Below are 24844 nucleotides of genomic sequence, written 5' to 3' on the forward strand. Positions count from 1 at the left end.
TGCAGTACCGGCCTCAGCCACTGAATAGACATGAGCCAGATAAGCAGCTGTCAGACATTGGCGCCACTTCTCAGACGACCTCCTAGGTCTCCATTAACCGTGTTGTCTCCTGCAGCCGACAGCCCCCCAGCTCCGAGCCCTGCGCCAACGTCAGCTCCCACTCCAAGTCCTTCGACCAGCTGAAGTGCAGCCCCCACCTCTGCGGAAGCGACGCCACGGACTCTGTCAGCGTGACGTCCGCCGGCTCCAGCAGCTCCGATGTGGAGGAGATAAACATCAGCTTTGTGCCCGAGTCCCCCGACTGCCAGGAGAAGAAGGTACGAGAGGAACAGCCCAAAGATCCACGGGCACAGGCCACAGAACGCTGTGCTCCCCTGGGGGTCAGTCCCTGCTCTCTGTGTTTTGCTGTGTTGGAAAGGATATGAGAACGTTCTTGTCTGGTGGATTATGTTCCTGTCATCCATGTTCTGTCTCTGACGTTCAGTGTTGGTTCTTGTAGTTCTGGGAGTCGACGTCGCTCTCGTCCCTGGACACATCGGGCATCGGATCAGGGTCCAGCAGCGCTTCTTCATCATCCGTCTCCTCTACACCAGTATCCGCCTCTCGGACGCACAAGCGCTCAGTCTCCGGGATCTCCAGTTACTCGTCCCTTTCTCTTCCCCTCTACAACCAGCAGATAGACGACTGCTGCATCATCCGGGTCAGCCTCGACGTGGACAACGGCAACATGTACAAGAGCATCCTGGTGAGCCACCCCCAAAAACACGGACTAAGGCTACATTCTCACGGACATAAGCCCGCTGGGCCAAAGTCGGGTGGACACACATCCGGCGCCATGGAGAGGAGGAGGGGGTAACCATCCCCTCTCCACACGATCCATTGCGCCTGGCGCTGTAATATAGGACATGTCCTATCTTTTCCCCGTGTCCAGGGCGGTACAGGTATCACTCCGTGCGCCCACTGCCAGCCTATGGGGGACGTATGTATGGCTGCAAGCATGCGGGTATACATACGTCCCCCTACGGTGATGTGCATGTAGCCTTACACTTCATGTCCTCCCTTTCATACACTGATGTGGGATAGGTATAGGAGGGAACTGGTGCACAGTTTAGCAGCTTTTGCCCCCATTATTGGTAGGGTCCCTTATTGCCCTTATACTTAGAATTGCAAACACTTGTGCGTAGCCGTATCTTGTAGGCTGAGCTGCAATACCACTTACCACCAGGGATGGGAGGAGGCGCTGTTCCTGGAGGTATAAGCCATCAGTTTGAGGATAGGGGGATATTGCAGACTCAATCCGTATAAACCTCATCTGTCAGGATTATTCTGACTCCTTTCATGTATCGGCAGGTAACGAGTCAGGACAAAACCCCCGTAGTGATCCGCAAAGCGATGGCCAAACACAACCTGGACGGGGAGCGGGCCGAGGACTACGAGCTGGTGCAGATCCTCTCCGAGGAGCGAGGTAATGGCTGTCTGCCATGTATGATGGGGGGGACGCTGTCCCATGTGTGTCCTGTCCCGGGGGGGGGGGGTCATGGGGCTGAGGCCTAGGATACGGGATAATAACTTGTTCCCATCTTTCCTCAGAGCTGAAGATCCCGGATAACGCTAACGTCTTCTACGCCATGAACTCAGGAGCCAACTACGACTTTATACTGAAAAGACGCGGCTTTTCCAAAGGAGTAAAAATCAAGCACGGCTCCAGCTCCACGCTCCCCCGAATGAAACAGAAAGGACTCAAGATCGCCAAGGGCATCTTCTGACCCCCACAAGGAGGGAGAGGATAGCACTTTCTCCAGAGGTCACATGGGAGCAGACCCTGGGCGGCTGCAACGTCTGACTGTATAAAAACCGTGAAAAACCCACGGGCAGTGGAGATTGTGGGTCTCAGCTAAACCGGACACAAGAAAGGTTTCGGGGCAGCCCCGCCCCTATCAGGACTCAGACTCCGCCTCCACGCCACAGGTGCCTTCAAGGGAAGGGGGATACAAAGCGACCAGCCTGAGCCGTGCCCAGGGCGCCAGTATTACCACATGACCCAACTGATACCAGAACCTTACTGTACATAGACGCCCCCTGTGGATCCAACGTTTTCTACAAAAACAAAAAAAGCACTTTGTAAAAAAAAATGTAACAAAAACTTATTTTTTTTTTCCTCTTAAACCCATGAAGAGCTGGATGTGCCTGCTCCGACCTCTGGTGACCTCTGCAGCCAGGAGGGTCCGCGTGTTCTCCTCCCCCCGATCCAGCATCTCCAACCGCACCAAAGATCGATCTGCCATAAAGAAGTCACCCCCACCCCCGGGGGCGGAGCCACCGCTTCTCCCGTCTGGTGGGTCACACAGGGTTAAATAACGAGGCTCCGCACCTGTACAGACGTCTCTTCCTGTAAATAATCGCCGGATATTTTCTTATTTTTCTGTCCGAAAAGCAAAAAAAAAAAAATTGGGGGCCAAACGAAAAACTTTTCACCCGTTTTTACTTTTGCGGCAGCGACTGTGAGGATTCGGTTTTGTTTTCTTTTAATCTGTAAAAATGTTTTTTATTTTTTTAGTGTAAAAATCTTTTTTTTTTAAATCTCCCCCCCCCCCCCCCCTTTCTGAATATTTATTGGTTGTAAATAGACGTCGGAGCGAAATTCCTGGATTTCCCGGTCGTGTAAATATCGTGTGAAGGCCGAGCCCCCGTTTCGCTTGCTTTTCCTCCTGTTCTTGCAGTGAAGGGGTTACCTATATTTTTGGTTTGGGCCTGTAGTGATGTCCTGGGACCTGTTCTGGTGGTGGCGGATCTTCCTGTCGGACCGGTTCTTGCGCACACATTCCCTGCTCCACTATTTGCGGCCGCAGTCTGTTTTGGGGTGAGCTCCGCGCCACTGTCATTGCCTAGAGACAAGGAGAGGAGCTCCCGGGATTGGCCACTGCCTGACTCCTTCACCTTACAGAACTTTAAAGCCATCATGGAGTCCAGTGGGCGGAGTCATGACTCCCTTGTCTCTGCTGTGAGGTGCAGATCATCCTGATGTAGCAGAGCTGGACCATGACAGACCCGGCTCTGCTGCATCTGTACTTTCTGACAGCTGAAGGTTTGTTACAATTGTATCAGATTACCTGATGATCTGGACTGGACTGGATACAATGTATCGGCGCAGATGACATGTCAGGACACTTGTGTTTTGTGCTGTTGTAACAAAACTTCAGCTGTGAGAAGTCCAGGGTTCAGAGATGTAAACACGAATATTCCTATTCGCTGACAGCAAGCAGAGACCTTGAATAATGAGGAGAAAGTTGCAGAACTGTTCATGTCTGTGATGTGTGAACTGAATGATCCCTGATGGTCTCAGGGTCACAATTAAAGGGTGTGACGACTTTTGCAACCAGAAAACTGTATATAAGCAAAGCCCCTTAAAGGGGATTGTAGAAACCTGGGTGCTGTCCGGTGTGAATAGCACCACCCTTATACACAGGTTGGCTCTGGTATTACCGCTTTGTTCTATTGAACTACAGCCTGTGGCCAGGTGGTGGCGCTCTTATTGGACTACAGCAGCCATGTTTCCCCACCACGTCTCCATGGTAACAGACTACAAACAAGCCTCTTGTAGTCCCTAAGAATCAAGGGGATTCTCCGCAGTGGAGCTGCATACACAACGGTTGCAAAAGTCCCCCCCTCCCCCCTCAGGTGCCTCCTCCATTACTGTAACTGGACACCCCCCCCCCCCCCCCCCCAAGAGACTACAGTACCCAGAATGCATCGCTCTCTCACTGCGCCTTAACTCCTAACCTTTGCTCATGGGGGAGGTCATATATTTTTTTCTCTGCCAGAATTTTTGAGGATTCTCACAAGTGCCAATCAGTACGACAGATGGGTCGGCACTGCAGACCTACCCCCTGCCCTGCCACGTGCATTCTGGGACTTGTAGTCCTCCAGGATCCCATAGATGAAGTGCAGAACTGTGAATGATGATGGACGCTGACGCCACCTGGTGGTGAAAACTGCTAAATGCACAACTAAAGGAAATTTACACTAACCCTGCCCCCCCAATGTCCGCAGCCAAATCCTCGGCGGGCGAGGAGACACTAATGGCGGCCTCCTCCATCCCCCATGACTGTTGTTGATGTGCAATCTTGCTTTGCCCGGTGTGTGTGACCCCCGTGTGTCTGTGCGGGCGCCGGCAGGTGCCATGTTTACACGTGTAGCCCCCCGTCTTGTATTTTGTATCTGGGATTGATGAAGGACGCTCTGAAGTGCTCGAGATGTAAACTCGTCTTTGCAATAAATTCCGACACTCCAGATTATTCCCACCTTGTGGCGTCTTGTTTATTATAAGAATGTGGGGGTCACCCCGGGGGAGGGGGCGGCTGATACTGGGGTTACAGGTTGGGCAGATTGCGGTAAGTCTGGGCCCAGAAGCGCACGTAGGGCGAGCGCAGCCCCTGCTTCATGGACTGAGAAGTGATGTCCTTATTGATCTCCAGGTACTGGCCCGACTGCAGGTCGTAGGGGCGCCAGGAGGCGGGGACACTGGATAGGCCCTGGTTGGGGTTCCTGTGGGGTCACAGAGAGAGAGGAGTCAGTATCAGAGGAACAGTCACACGACAGAGACAGAAAATTCAATGCTTTAAAGGGATTGTCTCACGTCTGATATCCCCACAGGATGAGGTCCGATCCGCACTGACCACCAGAACCGGGGTCCAGTCCTGACTGACGAGCAGCAGCGGTACCAGACCCCTGTTCTGTTAGGTCCCAGCAGACAAACCTCCTATGATCAGATTGTTACTCCGTATCCTGTGGTGAGGACAATCCCTTTAAGGCAATGAGTTCTGATTGGCTGTCAGATGCCACGGACGGGACACTGAAGCCACTACTCACCCGGTGGCAGCAAAGTTGGTCCAGTAAGATATCATGGCGGCCGATACGTCCCGGTCCTGGGGTCTGTAGGCGATGGTGTTAGAGAAGGGGTTCCCGAAGATGTACTGGAGGTCATCCGCATGGTCAGCGCCCACCCAGCTGGGGTATATGGGCATCCGGGAGGGGTGGGAGAAGAGGTAACTGTAGGTCCTTCCACTCCTGCAAATCACAACAGACGGAGATAAATCCCCCCAACAATATCCAGAATAACGTCCTCTATACATTATATATTATATTACACCGCACCTGGCGTTCATAGCATGAAGAGCGAGCGCCTCCTGCGTGGGCACCAGGAAAATGTAATCCGTCTCTGCGTCCACAACCGTCCTCTTCATCAGCTCCTGACTGGGATCAGCCCCCCAATCCGATGTGTACAGACTGTAAGCCATGTCACCCCCGGCCGAGCCCTTAGGCAGAGTCAGGTCCTGCACCAACTTCATCACCTCCTCCCTGCAAGGATAGAACATCAGTACAATAATACCGCCCCCTATGTACAGGGATATAACTACTATAATACTGCCCCTATGTACAGGGATATAACTACTATAATACTGCCCCCTATGTACAAGAATATAACTACTATAATACTGCTCCCTATGTACAAGAATATAACTACTATAATACTGCTCCCTATGTACAAGAATATAACTACTATAATACTGCCCCTATGTACAGGAATATAACTACTATAATACTGCCCCCTATGTACAGGAATATAACTACTATAATACTGCCCCCTATGTACAAGAATATAACTACTATAATACTGCTCCCTATGTACAGGAATATAACTACTATAATACTGCCCCCTATGTACAAGAATATAACTGCTATAATACTGCCCCCTATGTACAAGAATATAACTACTATAATACTGCTCCCTATGTACAAGAATATAACTACTATAATACTGCCCCTATGTACAAGAATATAACTACTATAACACCGCCCCCTATGTACAAGAATATAACTACTATAATACTGCCCCCTATGTACAGGAATATAACTACTATAATACTGCTCCCTATGTACAAGAATATAACTACTATAATACTGTCCCCTATGTACAAGAATATAACTACTATAATACTGCCCCCTATGTACAAGAATATAACTACTATAATACTGCCCCCTATGTACAAGAATATAACTACTATAATACTGCCCCCTATGTACAGGAATAGAACTACTATAATACTGCCCCCTATGTACAGGAATAGAACTACTATAATACTGCCCCCTATGTACAGGAATATAACTACTATAATACTGCCCCCTATGTACAGGAATATAACTACTATAATACTGCCCCATATGTACAGGAATATAACTACTATAATACTGCCTCCTATGTACAGGGATATAACTACTATAATACTGCCCCTATGTACAGGGATATAACTACTATAATACTGCCCCCTATGTACAAGAATATAACTACTATAATACTGCCCCCTATGTACAGGAATATAACTACTATAATACTGCCCCCTATGTACAGGAATATAACTACTATAATACTGCTCCCTATGTACAGGAATATAACTACTATAACACCGCCCCCTATGTACAAGAATATAACTACTATAATACTGCCCCCTATGTACAGGAATATAACTACTATAATACTGCTCCCTATGTACAAGAATATAACTACTATAATACTGCCCCCTATGTACAAGAATATAACTACTATAATACTGCCTCCTATGTACAAGAATATAACTACTATAATACTGCTCCCTATGTACAGGAATATAACTACTATAATACTGCCCCCTATGTACAAGAATATAACTACTATAATACTGCCCCCTATGTACAGGAATATAACTACTATAATACTGCCCCATATGTACAGGAATATAACTACTATAATACTGCCCCCTATGTACAGGAATATAACTACTATAATACTGCCCCCTATGTACAGGAATATAACTACTATAATACTGCCCCCTATGTACAGGAATATAACTACTATAATACTGCCCCCTATGTACAGGAATATAACTACTATAATACTGCCCCCTATGTACAGGGATATAACTACTATAATACTGCCCCTATGTACAAGAATATAACTACTATAATACTGCTCCCTATGTACAAGAATATAACTACTATAATACTGTCCCCTATGTACAAGAATATAACTACTATAATACTGCCCCCTATGTACAAGAATATAACTACTATAATACTGCCCCTATGTACAGGAATATAACTACTATAATACTGCCTCCTATGTACAGGAATATAACTACTATAATACTGCCCCCTATGTACAGGAATATAACTACTATAATACTGCCCCCTATGTACAGGAATATAACTACTATAATACTGCCCCCTATGTACAGGAATATAACTACTATAATACTGTCCCCGATGTACAGGGATATAACTACTATAAAATACTGCCCCCTATGTACAGGAATATAACTACTATAATACTGCCCCCTATGTACAAGAATATAACTACTATAATACTGCCCCCTATGTACAGGGATATAACTACTATAAAATACTGCCCCCTATGTACAGGAATATAACTACTATAATACTGCCCCCTATGTACAAGAATATAACTACTATAATACTGCCCCCTATGTACAGGGATACAACTACTATAAAATACTGCCCCCTATGTACAGGAATATAACTACTATAATACTGCCCCCTATGTACAAGAATATAACTACTATAATACTGCCCCCTATGTACAAGAATATAACTGCTATAATACTGCCCCCTATGTACAAGAATATAACTACTATAATACTGCCCCCATGTACAAGAATATAACTACTATAACACTGCCCCCTATGTACAGGAATAGAACTACTATAATACTGCCCCCTATGTACAGGAATATAACTACTATAATACTGCCCCCTATGTACAGGAATATAACTACTATAACACTGCCCCCTATGTACAGGAATATAACTACTATAATACTGCCCCCTATGTACAGGAATATAACTACTATAATACTGCCCCCTATGTACAAGAATATAACTACTATAATAATGCCCCTATGTACAAGATTATAACTACTATAATACTGCCCCTATGTACAAGAATATAACTACTATAATACAGCCCCCTATGTACAGGAATATAACTACTATAATACTGCCCCCTATATACAGGAATATAACTACTATAATACTGCCCCCTATGTACAGGAATATACCTACTATAATACTGCCCCCTATGTACAGGAACATAACTACTATAATACTGCCCCCTATGTACAAGAATATAACTGCTATAATACTGCCCCCTATGTACAGGAATATAACTACTATAATACTGCCCCCTATGTACAGGAATATAACTACTATAATACTGCCCCTATGTACAAGAATATAACTGCTATAATACTGCCCCCTATGTACAGGAATATAACTACTATAATACTGCCCCCTATGTACAGGAATATAACTACTATAATACTGCCCCTATGTACAGGAACATAACTACTATAATACTGCTCCCTATGTACAAGAATATAACTACTATAATACTGTCCCCTATGTACAAGAATATAACTACTATAATACTGCCCCCTATGTACAGGAATATAACTACTATAATACTGCTCCCTATGTACAGGAATATAACTACTATAACACCGCCCCCTATGTACAAGAATATAACTACTATAATACTGCCCCCTATGTACAGGAATATAACTACTATAATACTGCTCCCTATGTACAAGAATATAACTACTATAATACTGCCCCCTATGTACAAGAATATAACTACTATAATACTGCCTCCTATGTACAAGAATATAACTACTATAATACTGCTCCCTATGTACAGGAATATAACTACTATAATACTGCCCCCTATGTACAAGAATATAACTACTATAATACTGCCCCCTATGTACAAGAATATAACTACTATAATACTGCCCCCTATGTACAGGAATATAACTACTATAATACTGCCCCATATGTACAGGAATATAACTACTATAATACTGCCCCCTATGTACAGGAATATAACTACTATAATACTGCCCCCTATGTACAGGAATATAACTACTATAATACTGCCCCCTATGTACAGGAATATAACTACTATAATACTGCCCCCTATGTACAGGAATATAACTACTATAATACTGCCCCCTATGTACAGGGATATAACTACTATAATACTGCCCCTATGTACAAGAATATAACTACTATAATACTGCTCCCTATGTACAAGAATATAACTACTATAATACTGTCCCCTATGTACAAGAATATAACTACTATAATACTGCCCCCTATGTACAAGAATATAACTACTATAATACTGCCCCTATGTACAGGAATATAACTACTATAATACTGCCTCCTATGTACAGGAATATAACTACTATAATACTGCCCCCTATGTACAGGAATATAACTACTATAATACTGCCCCCTATGTACAGGAATATAACTACTATAATACTGCCCCCTATGTACAGGAATATAACTACTATAATACTGTCCCCGATGTACAGGGATATAACTACTATAAAATACTGCCCCCTATGTACAGGAATATAACTACTATAATACTGCCCCCTATGTACAAGAATATAACTACTATAATACTGCCCCCTATGTACAGGGATATAACTACTATAAAATACTGCCCCCTATGTACAGGAATATAACTACTATAATACTGCCCCCTATGTACAAGAATATAACTACTATAATACTGCCCCCTATGTACAGGGATACAACTACTATAAAATACTGCCCCCTATGTACAGGAATATAACTACTATAATACTGCCCCCTATGTACAAGAATATAACTACTATAATACTGCCCCCTATGTACAAGAATATAACTGCTATAATACTGCCCCCTATGTACAAGAATATAACTACTATAATACTGCCCCCATGTACAAGAATATAACTACTATAACACTGCCCCCTATGTACAGGAATAGAACTACTATAATACTGCCCCCTATGTACAGGAATATAACTACTATAATACTGCCCCCTATGTACAGGAATATAACTACTATAACACTGCCCCCTATGTACAGGAATATAACTACTATAATACTGCCCCCTATGTACAGGAATATAACTACTATAATACTGCCCCCTATGTACAAGAATATAACTACTATAATAATGCCCCTATGTACAAGATTATAACTACTATAATACTGCCCCTATGTACAAGAATATAACTACTATAATACAGCCCCCTATGTACAGGAATATAACTACTATAATACTGCCCCCTATATACAGGAATATAACTACTATAATACTGCCCCCTATGTACAGGAATATACCTACTATAATACTGCCCCCTATGTACAGGAACATAACTACTATAATACTGCCCCCTATGTACAAGAATATAACTGCTATAATACTGCCCCCTATGTACAGGAATATAACTACTATAATACTGCCCCCTATGTACAGGAATATAACTACTATAATACTGCCCCTATGTACAAGAATATAACTGCTATAATACTGCCCCCTATGTACAGGAATATAACTACTATAATACTGCCCCCTATGTACAGGAATATAACTACTATAATACTGCCCCTATGTACAGGAACATAACTACTATAATACTGCCCCCTATGTACAGGAATATAACTACTATAATACTGCCCCCTATGTACAAGAATATAACTACTATAATACTGCCCCCTATGTACAGGGATAGAACTACTATAAAATACTGCCCCCTATGTACAGGAATATAACTACTATAATACTGCCCCCTATGTACAAGAATATAACTACTATAATACTGCCCCCTATGTACAGGAATATAACTACTATAATACTGCCCCCTATGTACAGGGATAGAACTACTATAAAAAACTGCCCCCTATGTACAGGAATATAACTACTATAATACTGCCCCCTATGTACAAGAATATAACTGCTATAATACTGCCCCCTATGTACAAGAATATAACTACTATAATACTGCCCCTATGTACAAGAATATAACTACTATAATACTGCCCCCTATGTACAGGGATAGAACTACTATAAAATACTGCCCCCTATGTACAGGAATATAACTACTATAATACTGCCCCCTATGTACAAGAATATAACTGCTATAACACTGCCCCCTATGTACAGGAATATAACTACTATAATACTGCCCCCTATGTGCAGGAATATAACTACTATAATACTGCCCCCTATGTACAGGAATATAACTACTATAACACTGCCCCCTATGTACAGGAATATAACTACTATAATACTGCCCCCTATGTACAGGAATATAACTACTATAATACTGCCCCTATGTACAAGATTATAACTACTATAATACTGCCCCTATGTACAGGAATATAACTACTATAATACTGCCCCTATGTACAAGAATATAACTACTATAATACAGCCCCCTATGTACAGGAATATAACTACTATAATACTGCCCCCTATATACAGGAATATAACTACTATAATACTGCCCCCTATGTACAGGAATATACCTACTATAATGCTGCCCCCTATGTACAGGAACATAACTACTATAATACTGCCCTCTATGTACAAGAATATAACTGCTATAATACTGCCCCTATGTACAGGAACATAACTACTATAATACTGCCCTCTATGTACAAGAATATAACTACTATAATACTGTCCCCGATGTACAGGGATATAACTACTATAAAATACTGCCCCCTATGTACAGGAATATAACTACTATAATACTGCCACCTATGTACAAGAATATAACTACTATAATACTGCCCCCTATGTACAGGGATATAACTACTATAAAATACTGCCCCCTATGTACAGGAATATAACTAGTATAATACTGACCCCTATGTACAAGAATATAACTACTATAAGACTGCCCCCTATGTACAAGAATATAACTGCTATAATACTGCCCCCTATGTACAGGAATATAACTACTATAATACTGCCCCCTATGTACAGGAATATAACTACTATAATACTGCCTCCTATGTACAAGAATATAACTACTATAATACTGCCCCCTATGTACAGGAATATAACTACTATAATACTGACCCCTATGTACAAGAATATAACTACTATAAGACTGCCCCCTATGTACAAGAATATAACTGCTATAATACTGCCCCCTATGTACAGGAACATAACTACTATAATACTGCCCTCTATGTACAAGAATATAACTACTATAATACTGTCCCCGATGTACAGGGATATAACTACTATAAAATACTGCCCCCTATGTACAGGAATATAACTACTATAATACTGCCACCTATGTACAAGAATATAACTACTATAATACTGCCCCCTATGTACAGGGATATAACTACTATAAAATACTGCCCCCTATGTACAGGAATATAACTACTATAATACTGACCCCTATGTACAAGAATATAACTACTATAAGACTGCCCCCTATGTACAAGAATATAACTGCTATAATACTGCCCCCTATGTACAGGAATATAACTACTATAATACTGCCCCCTATGTACAGGAATATAACTACTATAATACTGCCCCTATGTACAAGAATATAACTGCTATAATACTGCCCCCTATGTACAGGAATATAACTACTATAATACTGCCCCCTATGTACAGGAATATAACTACTATAATACTGCCCCTATGTACAGGAACATAACTACTATAATACTGCCCCCTATGTACAGGAATATAACTACTATAATACTGCCCCCTATGTACAAGAATATAACTACTATAATACTGCCCCCTATGTACAATAATATAACTACTATAATACTGCCCCCTATGTACAAGAATATAACTGCTATAATACTGCCCCCTATGTACAAGAATATAACTACTATAATACTGCCCCCTATGTACAGGAATATAACTACTATAATACTGCCCCCTATGTACAGGAATATAACTACTATAATACAGCCCCCTATGTACAGGAATATAACTACTATAATACTGCCCCCTATGTACAGGAATATAACTACTATAATACTGCCCCCTATGTACAAGAATATAACTACTATAATACTGCCCCCTATGTACAGGAATATAACTACTATAATACTGCCCCCTATGTACAAGAATATAACTACTATAATACTGCCCCCTATGTACAAGAATATAACTACTATAATACTGCCCCCTATGTACAGGAATATAACTACTATAATACTGCCCCTATGTACAAGAATATAACTGCTATAATACTGCCCCCTATGTACAGGAATATAACTACTATAATACTGCCCCCTATGTACAGGAATATAACTACTATAATACTGCCCCTATGTACAGGAATATAACTACTATAATACTGCCCCCTATGTACAGGAATATAACTACTATAATACTGCCCCCTATGTACAAGAATATAACTACTATAATACTGCCCCCTATGTACAATAATATAACTACTATAATACTGCCCCCTATGTACAAGAATATAACTGCTATAATACTGCCCCCTATGTACAAGAATATAACTACTATAATACTGCCCCCTATGTATAGGAATATAACTACTATAATACTGCCCCCTATGTACAGGAATATAACTACTATAATACTGCCCCCTATGTACAGGAATATAACTACTATAATACTGCCCCCTATGTACAGGAATATAACTACTATAATACTGCCCCCTATGTACAAGAATATAACTACTATAATACTGCCCCCTATGTACAAGAATATAACTACTATAATACTGCCCCCTATGTACAGGAATATAACTACTATAATACTGCCCCCTATGTACAAGAATATAACTACTATAATACTGCCCCCTATGTACAAGAATATAACTACTATAATACTGCCCCCTATGTACAAGAATATAACTACTATAATACTGCCCCCTATGTACAGGAATATAACTACTATAATACTGCCCCCTATGTACAAGAATATAACTACTATAATACTGCCCCCTATGTACAGGAATATAACTACTATAATACTGCCCCCTATGTACAGGAATATAACTACTATAATACTGCCCCCTATGTACAAGAATATAACTACTATAATACTGCCACCTATGTACAAGAATATAACTACTATAATACTGCCCCCTATGTACAAGAATATAACTACTATAATACTGCCCCCTATGTACAAGAATATAACTACTATAATACTGCCCCCTATGTACAAGAATATAACTACTATAATACTGCCCCCTATGTACAGGAATATAACTACTATAATACTGCCCCCTATGTACAGGAATATAACTACTATAATACTGCCCCCTATGTACAAGAATATAACTACTATAATACTGCCCCCTATGTACAAGAATATAACTACTATAATACTGCCCCCTATGTACAAGAATATAACTACTATAATACTGCCCCCTATGTACAAGAATATAAATACTATAATACTGCCCCCTATGTACAAGAATATAACTACTATAATACTGCCCCCTATGTACAGGAATATAACTACTATAATACTGCCCCCTATGTACTGGGATATAACTACTATAATACTGCCCCCTATGTACAAGAATATAACTACTATAATACTGCCCCCTATGTACAGGGATATAACTACTATAATACTGCCCCCTATGTACAGGAATATAACTACTATAATACTGCCCCCTATGTACAGGGATATAACTACTATAATACTGCCCCCTATGTACAAGAATATAACTACTATAATACTGCCCCCTATGTACAGGAATATAACTACTATAATACTGCCCCCTATGTACAAGAATATAACTACTATAATACTGCCCCCTATGTACAAGAATATAAATACTATAATACTGCCCCCTATGTACAAGAATATAACTACTATAATACTGCCCCCTATGTACAGGAATATAACTACTATAATACTGCCCCCTATGTACAAGAATATAACTACTATAATACTGCCCCCTATGTACAGGAATATAACTACTATAATACTGCCCCCTATGTACAGGAATATAACTACTATAATACTGCCCCCTATGTACAAGAATATAACTACTATAATACTGCCCCTATGTACAGGAATATAACTACTATAATACTGCCCCCTATGTACAAGAATAGAACTACTATAATACTGCCCCCTATGTACAGGAATAGAACTACTATAATACTGCCCCCTATGTACAGGAATATAACTACTATAATACTGCCCCCTATGTACAAGAATATAACTACTATAATACTGCCCCCTATGTACAGGAATATAACTACTATAATACTGCCCCCTATGTACAGGAATATAACTACTATAATACTGCCCCCTATGTACAGGGATATAACTACTATAATACTCCCCCTATGTACAGGAATATAACTACTATAATACTGCCCCCTATGTACAGGAATATAACTACTATAATACTGCCCCCTATGTACAGGAATATAACTACTATAATACTGCCTCCTATGTACAAGAATATAACTACTATAATACTGCCCCCTATGTACAAGAATATAACTACTATAATACTGCCCCCTATGTACAGGGATATAACTACTATAATACTGCCCCCTATGTACAAGAATGTAACTACTATAATACTGCCCCCTATGTACAGGAATATAACTATTATAATACTGCCCCCTATGTACAAGAATATAACTACTATAATACTGCCCCCTATGTACAGGAATATAACTACTATAATACTGCCCCCTATGTACAGGAATATAACTACTATAATACTGCCCCTCTATGTACAGGAATATAACTACTATAATACTGCCCCCTATGTACAAGAATAGAACTACTATAATACTGCCCCCTATGTACAAGAATAGAACTACTATAATACTGCCCCCTATGTACAGGAATATAACTACTATAATACTGCCCCCTATGTACAGGAATATAACTACTATAATACTGCCCCCTATGTACAGGAATATAACTATTATAATACTGCCCCCTATGTACAAGAATATAACTACTATAATACTGCCCCCTATGTACAGGAATATAACTACTATAATACTGCCCCCTATGTACAGGAATATAACTACTATAATACTGCCCCTCTATGTACAGGAATATAACTACTATAATACTGCCCCCTATGTACAAGAATAGAACTACTATAATACTGCCCCCTATGTACAAGAATAGAACTACTATAATACTGCCCCCTATGTACAGGAATAGAACTACTATAATACTGCCCCCTATGTACAGGAATATAACTACTATAATACTGCCCCCTATGTACAGGAATATAACTACTATAATACTGCCCCCTATGTACAGGAATATAACTACTATAATACTGCCCCCTATGTACAGGAATATAACTACTATAATACTGCCCCCTATGTACAAGAATATAACTACTATAATACTGCCCCCTATGTACAGGAATATAACTGCTACACTACTGCCCCCTATGTACAAGAATATAACTACTATAATACTGCCCCCTATGTACAGGAATATAACTGCTACACTACTGCCCCCTATGTACAAGAATATAACTACTATAATACTGCCCCCTATGTACAGGGATTATTACTTACGGTTTGATCTTCCTCAGGGGTTCGTTGATGACTGCCAGGTCGGCTCCAGCAAACATGTGTCCGTCCATGTTGTTGACTCCGGCCAGATAATCCACGTCGGCCGCGTGGGCGAAGAGATTTTGGGGTTCATCGGGGATGAAGTCTCCATCGATGACGGGGGAGAAGGCGAGGTAGTGGACGATGGGATCTGGTGACAGGAAGATACAAGTGATTAACCCTTCGCTACCTCCATTATTCGGGGCCAGTGTATATTTTGGGATCCTCACATTCCATATTGGTGAGATCCATCTTGAAGGCGAGGGTGAGGGCGCGGGGGTCGGTCACCCTCAGGCAGTCGGCCAGACGGGCCGTGTCATCCACAGGGCAGCCCACTTTTGTAGCCACCTGTAAAGATAAAGAATTATTCCCAGTAACTACTGCCATAGGGGGCGCCACCAGCCCCACAGGGCAGTATAAGCCCCGCCCATTTTATTACACCACGCCCACAAGGGGATTTGGGGTCACCATGAAGTTCTGCAGTTTCTACCTGTTTGGCCCAGAAGAGAGGATCCCGCTGGATGGCCCAGGGGCACAGGCCGGTGCCGCTCTGGCTGATCGCACGCTTGAACAGTCCCACGTTGTAAGGAGTCAGGGTCTGGAAGAAGAGGCGTGGTTACATTGTGGGAGGAGCTTCATATATATATATAATATATACCATGCACACACATGACACAGTCCTGCACCCACCTGCAGGGAGACGCTGGCAGCTCCTGCAGATTCTCCGAAGATGGTGATGTTATCCGGGCTTCCTCCGAACGAGACGATGTTCCTCCTGACCCAGGCGATGGCCATGTGCTGGTCCCACAGACCGTAATTACCTAATCATAGGGAGGGTATTAGCGCCGGCCAATCGCTGCCACTAGAGGGGGCACTTACTTATAGACTGGATATATCAGGATGGCAGTGGTGCCCGCTCTGCCAATCACTGCAGGGGGCACAGGGTGAGGGGGTATTAGGAGGGCATCATGTGGGGTTGGCATAAAGGTGCTGATCCCACAGGGTGCAGGGTAGTGGGTGCTCATCCACACATGAATCTTACCGGGGGCGTTGGCGTCTCCGGTGCTCAGGAACCCCAGGGGTCCCAGGCGGTAGTTGAATGTCACCACGATGACGTTACCGCGCAGCGCCAGCTCCTCGCCGTCGTACAAGTAGTTGTTCAGGACGTTGGCTCCTTCTGCAGCACCAAACAGGTAGGCGCCACCATAGATCCACACCATGACCGGCAGATTAGTGGAGACTAAACAAGAAGAGGGAGAGTGAGGGGGGAGATACCCGGCTGGCACCCACCCATTGCCCATACTCCCCCTGAACGACCCCTGCGGCCCCTCGTACCACCTCCCCCTTGCACCTCTGGCCCCTCGTACGTCCCCCCTGCACCTGCGGCCCCTCGTACCACCTCCCCTGCACCTGCGGCCCCTCGTACCTCCCCCCTGCACCTGTGGCCCCTCTTACCACCTCCCCTGCACCTCCGGACCCTCGTACCTCCCCCCTGCACCTCCGGACCCCCGTACCTCCCCCCTGCACCTCCGGCCCTCGTACCTCCCCCCTGCACCTCCGGACCTCGTACCTCCCCCCTGCACCTCCGGACCCTCGTACCTCCCCCTGCACCTCCGGACCCCCGTACCTCCCCCCTGCACCTCCGGCCCTCGTACCTCCCCCCTGCACCTCCGGCCCTCGTACCTCCCCCCTGCACCTCCGGCCCTCGTACCTCCCCCCTGCACCTCCGGACCCTCGTACCTCCCCCCTGCACCTCCGGACCCCCGTACCTCCCCCCTGCACCTCCGGCCCTCGTACCTCCCCCCTGCACCTCCGGACCCTCGTACCTCCCCCCTGCACTTGCGGCCCCTCGTACCTCCCCCCTGCACCTGCGGCCCCTCTTACCACCTCCCCTGCACCTCCGGACCCCCGCACCTCCCCCCTGCACCTCCGGCCCTCGTACCTCCCCCCTGCACCTCCGGCCCTCGTACCTCCCCCCTGCACCTCCGGCCCTCGTACCTCCCCCCTGCACCTCCGGACCCTCGTACCTCCCCCCTGCACCTCCGGACCCTCGTACCTCCCCCCTGCACCTCCGGACCCCCGTACCTCCCCCCTGCACCTCCGGCCCTCGTACCTCCCCCCTGCACCTCCGGACCCCCGTACCTCCCCCTTGCACCTCCGGCCCTCGTACCTCCCCCCTGCACCTCCGGACCCTCGTACCTCCCCCCTGCACCTCCGGACCCCCGTACCTCCCCCCTGCACCTGCGGCCCCTCGTACCTCCCCCCTGCACCTGCGGCCCCTCTTACCACCTCCCCTGCACCTCCGGACCCCCGTACCTCCCCCCTGCACCTCCGGACCCTCTTACCACCTCCCCTGCACCTCCGGACCCCCGTACCTCCCCCCTGCACCTCCGGACCCTCGTACCTCCCCCCTGCACCTCCGGACCCCCGTACCTCCCCCCTGCACCTGCGGCCCCTCTTACCACCTCCCCTGCACCTCCAGACCCCCGTACCTCCCCCCTGCATCTCCGGATCCTCGTACCTCCCCCCTGCACCTCCGGACCCCCGTACCTCCCCCCTGCACCTCCGGCCCTCGTACCTCCCCCCTGCACCTCCGGACCCTCGTACCTCCCCCCTGCACTTGCGGCCCCTCGTACCTCCCCCCTGCACCTGCGGCCCCTCTTACCACCTCCCCTGCACCTCCGGACCCCCGCACCTCCCCCCTGCACCTCCGGCCCTCGTACCTCCCCCCTGCACCTCCGGCCCTCGTACCTCCCCCCTGCACCTCCGGCCCTCGTACCTCCCCCCTGCACCTCCGGACCCTCGTACCTCCCCCCTGCACCTCCGGACCCTCGTACCTCCCCCCTGCACCTCCGGACCCCCGTACCTCCCCCCTGCACCTCCGGCCCTCGTACCTCCCCCCTGCACCTCCGGACCCCCGTACCTCCCCCCTGCACCTCCGGCCCTCGTACCTCCCCCCTGCACCTCCGGACCCCCGTACCTCCCCCCTGCACCTGCGGCCCCTCGTACCTCCCCCCTGCACCTGCGGCCCCTCTTACCACCTCCCCTGCACCTCCGGACCCCCGTACCTCCCCCCTGCACCTCCGGACCCTCGTACCTCCCCCCTGCACCTCCGGACCCCCGTACCTCCCCCCTGCACCTGCGGCCCCTCGTACCTCCCCCCTGCACCTGCGGCCCCTCTTACCACCTCCCCTGCACCTCCGGACCCCCGTACCTCCCCCCTGCACCTGCGGCCCCTCTTACCACCTCCCCTGCACCTCCGGACCCTCGTACCTCCCCCCTGCACCTCCGGCCCTCGTACCTCCCCCCTACACCTCCGGCCCTCGTACCTCCCCCCTGCACCTCCGGACCCTCGTACCTCCCCCCTGCACCTCCGGACCCTCGTACCTCCCCCCTGCACTTGCGGCCCCTCGTACCTCCCCCCTGCACCTGCGGCCCCTCTTACCACCTCCCCTGCACCTCCGGACCCCCGCACCTCCCCCCTGCACCTCCGGCCCTCGTACCTCCCCCCTGCACCTCCAGCCCTCGTACCTCCCCCCTGCACCTCCGGCCCTCGTACCTCCCCCCTGCACCTCCGGACCCTCGTACCTCCCCCCTGCACCTCCGGACCCTCGTACCTCCCCCCTGCACCTCCGGACCCCCGTACCTCCCCCCTGCACCTCCGGCCCTCGTACCTCCCCCCTGCACCTCCGGACCCCCGTACCTCCCCCCTGCACCTCCGGCCCTCGTACCTCCCCCCTGCACCTCCGGACCCCCGTACCTCCCCCCTGCACCTGCGGCCCCTCGTACCTCCCCCCTGCACCTCCGGACCCCCGTACCTCCCCCCTGCACCTGCGGCCCCTCGTACCTCCCCCCTGCACCTGCGGCCCCTCTTACCACCTCCCCTGCACCTCCGGACCCCCGTACCTCCCCCCTGCACCTGCGGCCCCTCTTACCACCTCCCCTGCACCTCCGGACCCTCGTACCTCCCCCCTGCACCTCCGGCCCTCGTACCTCCCCCCTACACCTCCGGCCCTCGTACCTCCCCCCTGCACCTCCGGACCCTCGTACCTCCCCCCTGCACCTCCGGACCCCCGTACCTCCCCCCTGCACCTCCGGCCCTCGTACCTCCCCCCTGCACCTCCGGACCCCCGTACCTCCCCCCTGCACCTCCGGCCCTCGTACCTCCCCCCTGCACCTCCGGACCCTCGTACCTCCCCCCTGCACCTCCGGACCCCCGTACCTCCCCCCTGCACCTGCGGCCCCTCGTACCTCCCCCCTGCACCTGCAGCCCCTCTTACCACCTCCCCTGCACCTCCGGACCCCCGTACCTCCCCCCTGCACCTCCGGACCCTCGTACCTCCCCCCTGCACCTCCGGACCCCCGTACCTCCCCCCTGCACCTGCGGCCCCTCGTACCTCCCCCCTGCACCTGCGGCCCCTCTTACCACCTCCCCTGCACCTCCGGACCCCCGTACCTCCCCCCTGCACCTGCGGCCCCTCTTACCACCTCCCCTGCACCTCCGGACCCTCGTACCTCCCCCCTGCACCTCCGGCCCTCGTACCTCCCCCCTGCACCTCCGGCCCTCGTACCTCCCCCCTACACCTCCGGCCCTCGTACCTCCCCCCTGCACCTCCGGACCCCCGTACCTCCCCCCTGCACCTCCGGCCCTCGTACCTCCCCCCTGCACCTCCGGACCCCCGTACCTCCCCCCTGCACCTCCGGCCCTCGTACCTCCCCCCTGCACCTCCGGACCCTCGTACCTCCCCCCTGCACCTCCGGACCCCCGTACCTCCCCCCTGCACCTGCGGCCCCTCGTACCTCCCCCCTGCACCTGCGGCCCCTCTTACCACCTCCCCTGCACCTCCGGACCCCTGTACCTCCCCCCTGCACCTGCGGCCCCTCTTACCACCTCCCCTGCACCTCCGGACCCTCGTACCTCCCCCCTGCACCTCCGGCCCTCGTACCTCCCCCCTGCACCTCCGGCCCTCGTACCTCCCCCCTGCACCTCCGGACCCCCGTACCTCCCCCCTGCACCTCCGGCCCTCGTACCTCCCCCCTGCACCTCCGGACCCCCGTACCTCCCCCCTGCACCTCCGGCCCTCGTACCTCCCCCCTGCACCTCCGGACCCTCGTACCTCCCCCCTGCACCTCCGGACCCCCGTACCTCCCCCCTGCACCTGCGGCCCCTCGTACCTCCCCCCTGCACCTGCAGCCCCTCTTACCACCTCCCCTGCACCTCCGGACCCCCGTACCTCCCCCCTGCACCTCCGGACCCTCGTACCTCCCCCCTGCACCTCCGGACCCCCGTACCTCCCCCCTGCACCTGCGGCCCCTCGTACCTCCCCCCTGCACCTGCGGCCCCTCTTACCACCTCCCCTGCACCTCCGGACCCCCGTACCTCCCCCCTGCACCTGCGGCCCCTCTTACCACCTCCCCTGCACCTCCGGACCCTCGTACCTCCCCCCTGCACCTCCGGCCCTCGTACCTCCCCCCTGCACCTCCGGCCCTCGTACCTCCCCCCTACACCTCCGGCCCTCGTACCTCCCCCCTGCACCTCCGGACCCCCGTACCTCCCCCCTGCACCTCCGGCCCTCGTACCTCCCCCCTGCACCTCCGGACCCCCGTACCTCCCCCCTGCACCTCCGGCCCTCGTACCTCCCCCCTGCACCTCCGGACCCTCGTACCTCCCCCCTGCACCTCCGGACCCCCGTACCTCCCCCCTGCACCTGCGGCCCCTCGTACCTCCCCCCTGCACCTGCGGCCCCTCTTACCACCTCCCCTGCACCTCCGGACCCCTGTACCTCCCCCCTGCACCTGCGGCCCCTCTTACCACCTCCCCTGCACCTCCGGACCCTCGTACCTCCCCCCTGCACCTCCGGCCCTCGTACCTCCCCCCTGCACCTCCGGCCCTCGTACCTCCCCCCTGCACTTGCCTAGGAACAGAATCGCTACTGTATACTGCAGATTCCCATCACGCACCTGATTTCCCGGGTTGAGGCACCCAAATGTTCAGGTAGAGGCAGTCGAGGTCCCCACGGGTGTCCGACTGCGACAGGGTGAGCTGCAAACAGCGGGACTTGTATTCGGTGGCCTTCAGGGTGCCTGGGGAAGGACGTATCACACATTGTAAGATTAGATACACAGCTCAGCAGACTGTATCACACAGGATAGGATTAGATACACAGCTCAGCAGACTATCACACAGGATAGGATTAGATACACAGCTCAGCAGTCAGTATCACACAGGATAGGATTAGATACACAGCTCAGCAGACAGTATCACACAGGATAGGATTAGATACACAGCTCAGCAGACAGTATCACACAGGATAGGATTAGATACACAGCTCAGCAGTCAGTATCACACAGGATAGGATTAGATACACAGCTTAGCAGACAGTATCACACAGGATAGGATTAGATACACAGCTCAGCACAGTATCACACAGGATAGGATTAGATACACAGCTCAGTATCACACGTGGCAGGCTTAGATACAGTACCCGGCCATCCTGGGTGACGTTCGGCTTTCTGGAGGATTTTGGGGGGAGCAGCGAAGGGAATCCCCTTGTAAACATCCACATATGTTGGATTGATGAGTCCGATCCTCTTGCTGGTCCCCTCCACCAGTCCCCCCTCGATGAGGACCACTCCCAGCTGTAAGGGAAGGGTCACACTGTAATAACCTTAGCTGGGGGGGGGGGATGGACATCCCCTTTAAGAAGTGATGTGTTTATCTTACCGACGCTCCATGTGCAGCCGCCAGGAACCCGGCCAGCGCCAGAGTGATGGTTATCCAGGGCCCCATGGTGTCTGGATCCAGTCCCAGCCGCAGCCGGGGCCCCCCTTATATACACCTGGGGCCAGCGGAGATCAGCGTGGGAGCCGGCAGCTGCTTATCACCTCCGAGGGTCAGCGCAGCCAAAAAACAATCCACATTAACTCCTTACCTGCTGGAGGACACTGCCAGTCACATGACATTACTGGGGGGGGTCTCTTCTCAGTACAGCGCCCCCTGTCCAGAGGCGGTGTCAGCTATCCCTGATGTGAGAGACTGAGCTGCAATTCATGGCATGACCTGAAGAGGAGTGTGGCGCTACTGAGGAAAGACAGACACTATGTTGTTATAATTTCGGGGGTCCTCTCTGGAGGACCGCTCCTGTCCTGCACCACACAGAACACATGTACATGTGAACGGGCATTGTGTAATACCCCATTCCTCCTGCGGGGGCAGTGCAGGAAGACACTTGGTGCTAGGTGTCCCCCCAGGTCACATCTGTGCGCCGGGGGTCCCAGCTCATTGTATGAGGGTTCTGGGATGTGGAGGACCCCCCTATAGAGATGTAACCCCCACATTACATACACAGCGCACATGCGGGTGACGCAGGTTTATCTGCAACATGTGTTGTGTCCCAGGGGGAGGAACCGCAGCAGCTGCGCCCGGGGCAATGAACCTTCAGCCCCTGATAACCTGAGGCCGTCTAGTCACATGTGTACATACAGCCCCTCCTGCATACATCCGATAAACCCGTATACATTGTATACGTATTCACACATACACACCCTATATACATCCCATATACACTCACCGGCCACTTTATTAGGTCCACCATGCTAGTAACGGGTTGGACCCCCTTTTGCCTTCAGAACTGCCTCAATTCTTGAGACTCATCAGACCAGGCAACGTTTATCCAATCTTCTACTGTCCAATTTCGATGAGCTTGTGCAAATTGTAGCCTCAGTTTCCTGTTCTTAGCTGAAAGGAGTGGCACCCGGTGTGGTCTTCTGCTGCTGTAGCCCATCTGCCTCAAAGTTGGACATACTGTGCGTTCAGAGATGCTCTTCTGCCTACCTTGGTTGTAACGGGTGGCGATTTGAGTCACTGTTTCCTTTCTATCAGCTGGAACCAGTCTTCCCATTCTCCTCTGATCTCTGGCATCAACAAGGCATTTCCGCCCACAGAACTGCCGCTCACTGGATGTTTTTTCTTTTTCGGACCATTCTCTGTAAACCCTAGAGATGGTTGTGCGTGAAAATCCCAGTAGATCAGCAGTTTCTGAAATACTCAGACCAGCCCTTCTGGCACCAACAACCATGCCACGTTCAAAGGCATCAAATCACCTTTCTTCCCCATACTGATGCTCGGGAGAACTGCAGGAGATTGTCTTGACCATGTCTACATGCCTAAATGCACTGCCGCCATGTGATTGGCTGATTAGAAATTAAGTGTTAACGAGCAGTTGGACATGTGTACCTAATAAAGTGGCCGGTGAGTGTATATCCCAATCACCTATATACATCACATACATTTTCCTAGAAATATGCATCAAATTGGATAATATCCCCCCAAACACACACAATCTGACTTTACAGCACTGCCGAAAAGTGAGGT

General features: G+C 48.8%; 2 protein-coding genes across 7 annotated transcripts in view; one reads left to right on the top strand and one right to left on the bottom strand.

The window, feature by feature from the left end:
• The window catches only part of RALGDS (ral guanine nucleotide dissociation stimulator), a 124419-nt gene extending 120124 nt beyond the window's left edge, over nucleotides 1-4295 (top strand). For 5 of the 6 annotated variants that reach the window (XM_072125511.1, XM_072125510.1, XM_072125509.1 and 2 more), the window contains exons 15-18: nucleotides 116-380; nucleotides 500-745; nucleotides 1351-1465; nucleotides 1591-4295. In XM_072125511.1, coding sequence (XP_071981612.1) covers nucleotides 116-380; nucleotides 500-745; nucleotides 1351-1465; nucleotides 1591-1766 — 802 coding nt within the window. In that variant the 3' untranslated portion in view covers nucleotides 1767-4295. The remainder of the gene's footprint in view (nucleotides 1-115; nucleotides 381-499; nucleotides 746-1350; nucleotides 1466-1590) is intronic. The other variant, XM_072125508.1, reaches the window with a different exon arrangement.
• Nucleotides 4292-23308, bottom strand: LOC140077907 (bile salt-activated lipase-like). The gene is made up of 11 exons (XM_072125516.1): nucleotides 23195-23308; nucleotides 22956-23109; nucleotides 22432-22554; nucleotides 17513-17710; nucleotides 17161-17291; nucleotides 16961-17068; nucleotides 16701-16818; nucleotides 16435-16621; nucleotides 5155-5358; nucleotides 4870-5067; nucleotides 4292-4545 (listed from the first exon to the last, which is right to left on the bottom strand). Exons 1-11 carry the CDS (start codon nucleotides 23258-23260, stop codon nucleotides 4371-4373), a joined length of 1662 nt encoding a protein of 553 aa, XP_071981617.1. The 5' UTR covers nucleotides 23261-23308; the 3' UTR covers nucleotides 4292-4370.
• Between the last annotated feature and the right edge of the window lie 1536 nt (nucleotides 23309-24844).

This window comes from Engystomops pustulosus, chromosome 9 (assembly GCF_040894005.1).
Source record: "Engystomops pustulosus chromosome 9, aEngPut4.maternal, whole genome shotgun sequence".
Taxonomy (NCBI): domain Eukaryota; kingdom Metazoa; phylum Chordata; class Amphibia; order Anura; family Leptodactylidae; genus Engystomops; species Engystomops pustulosus.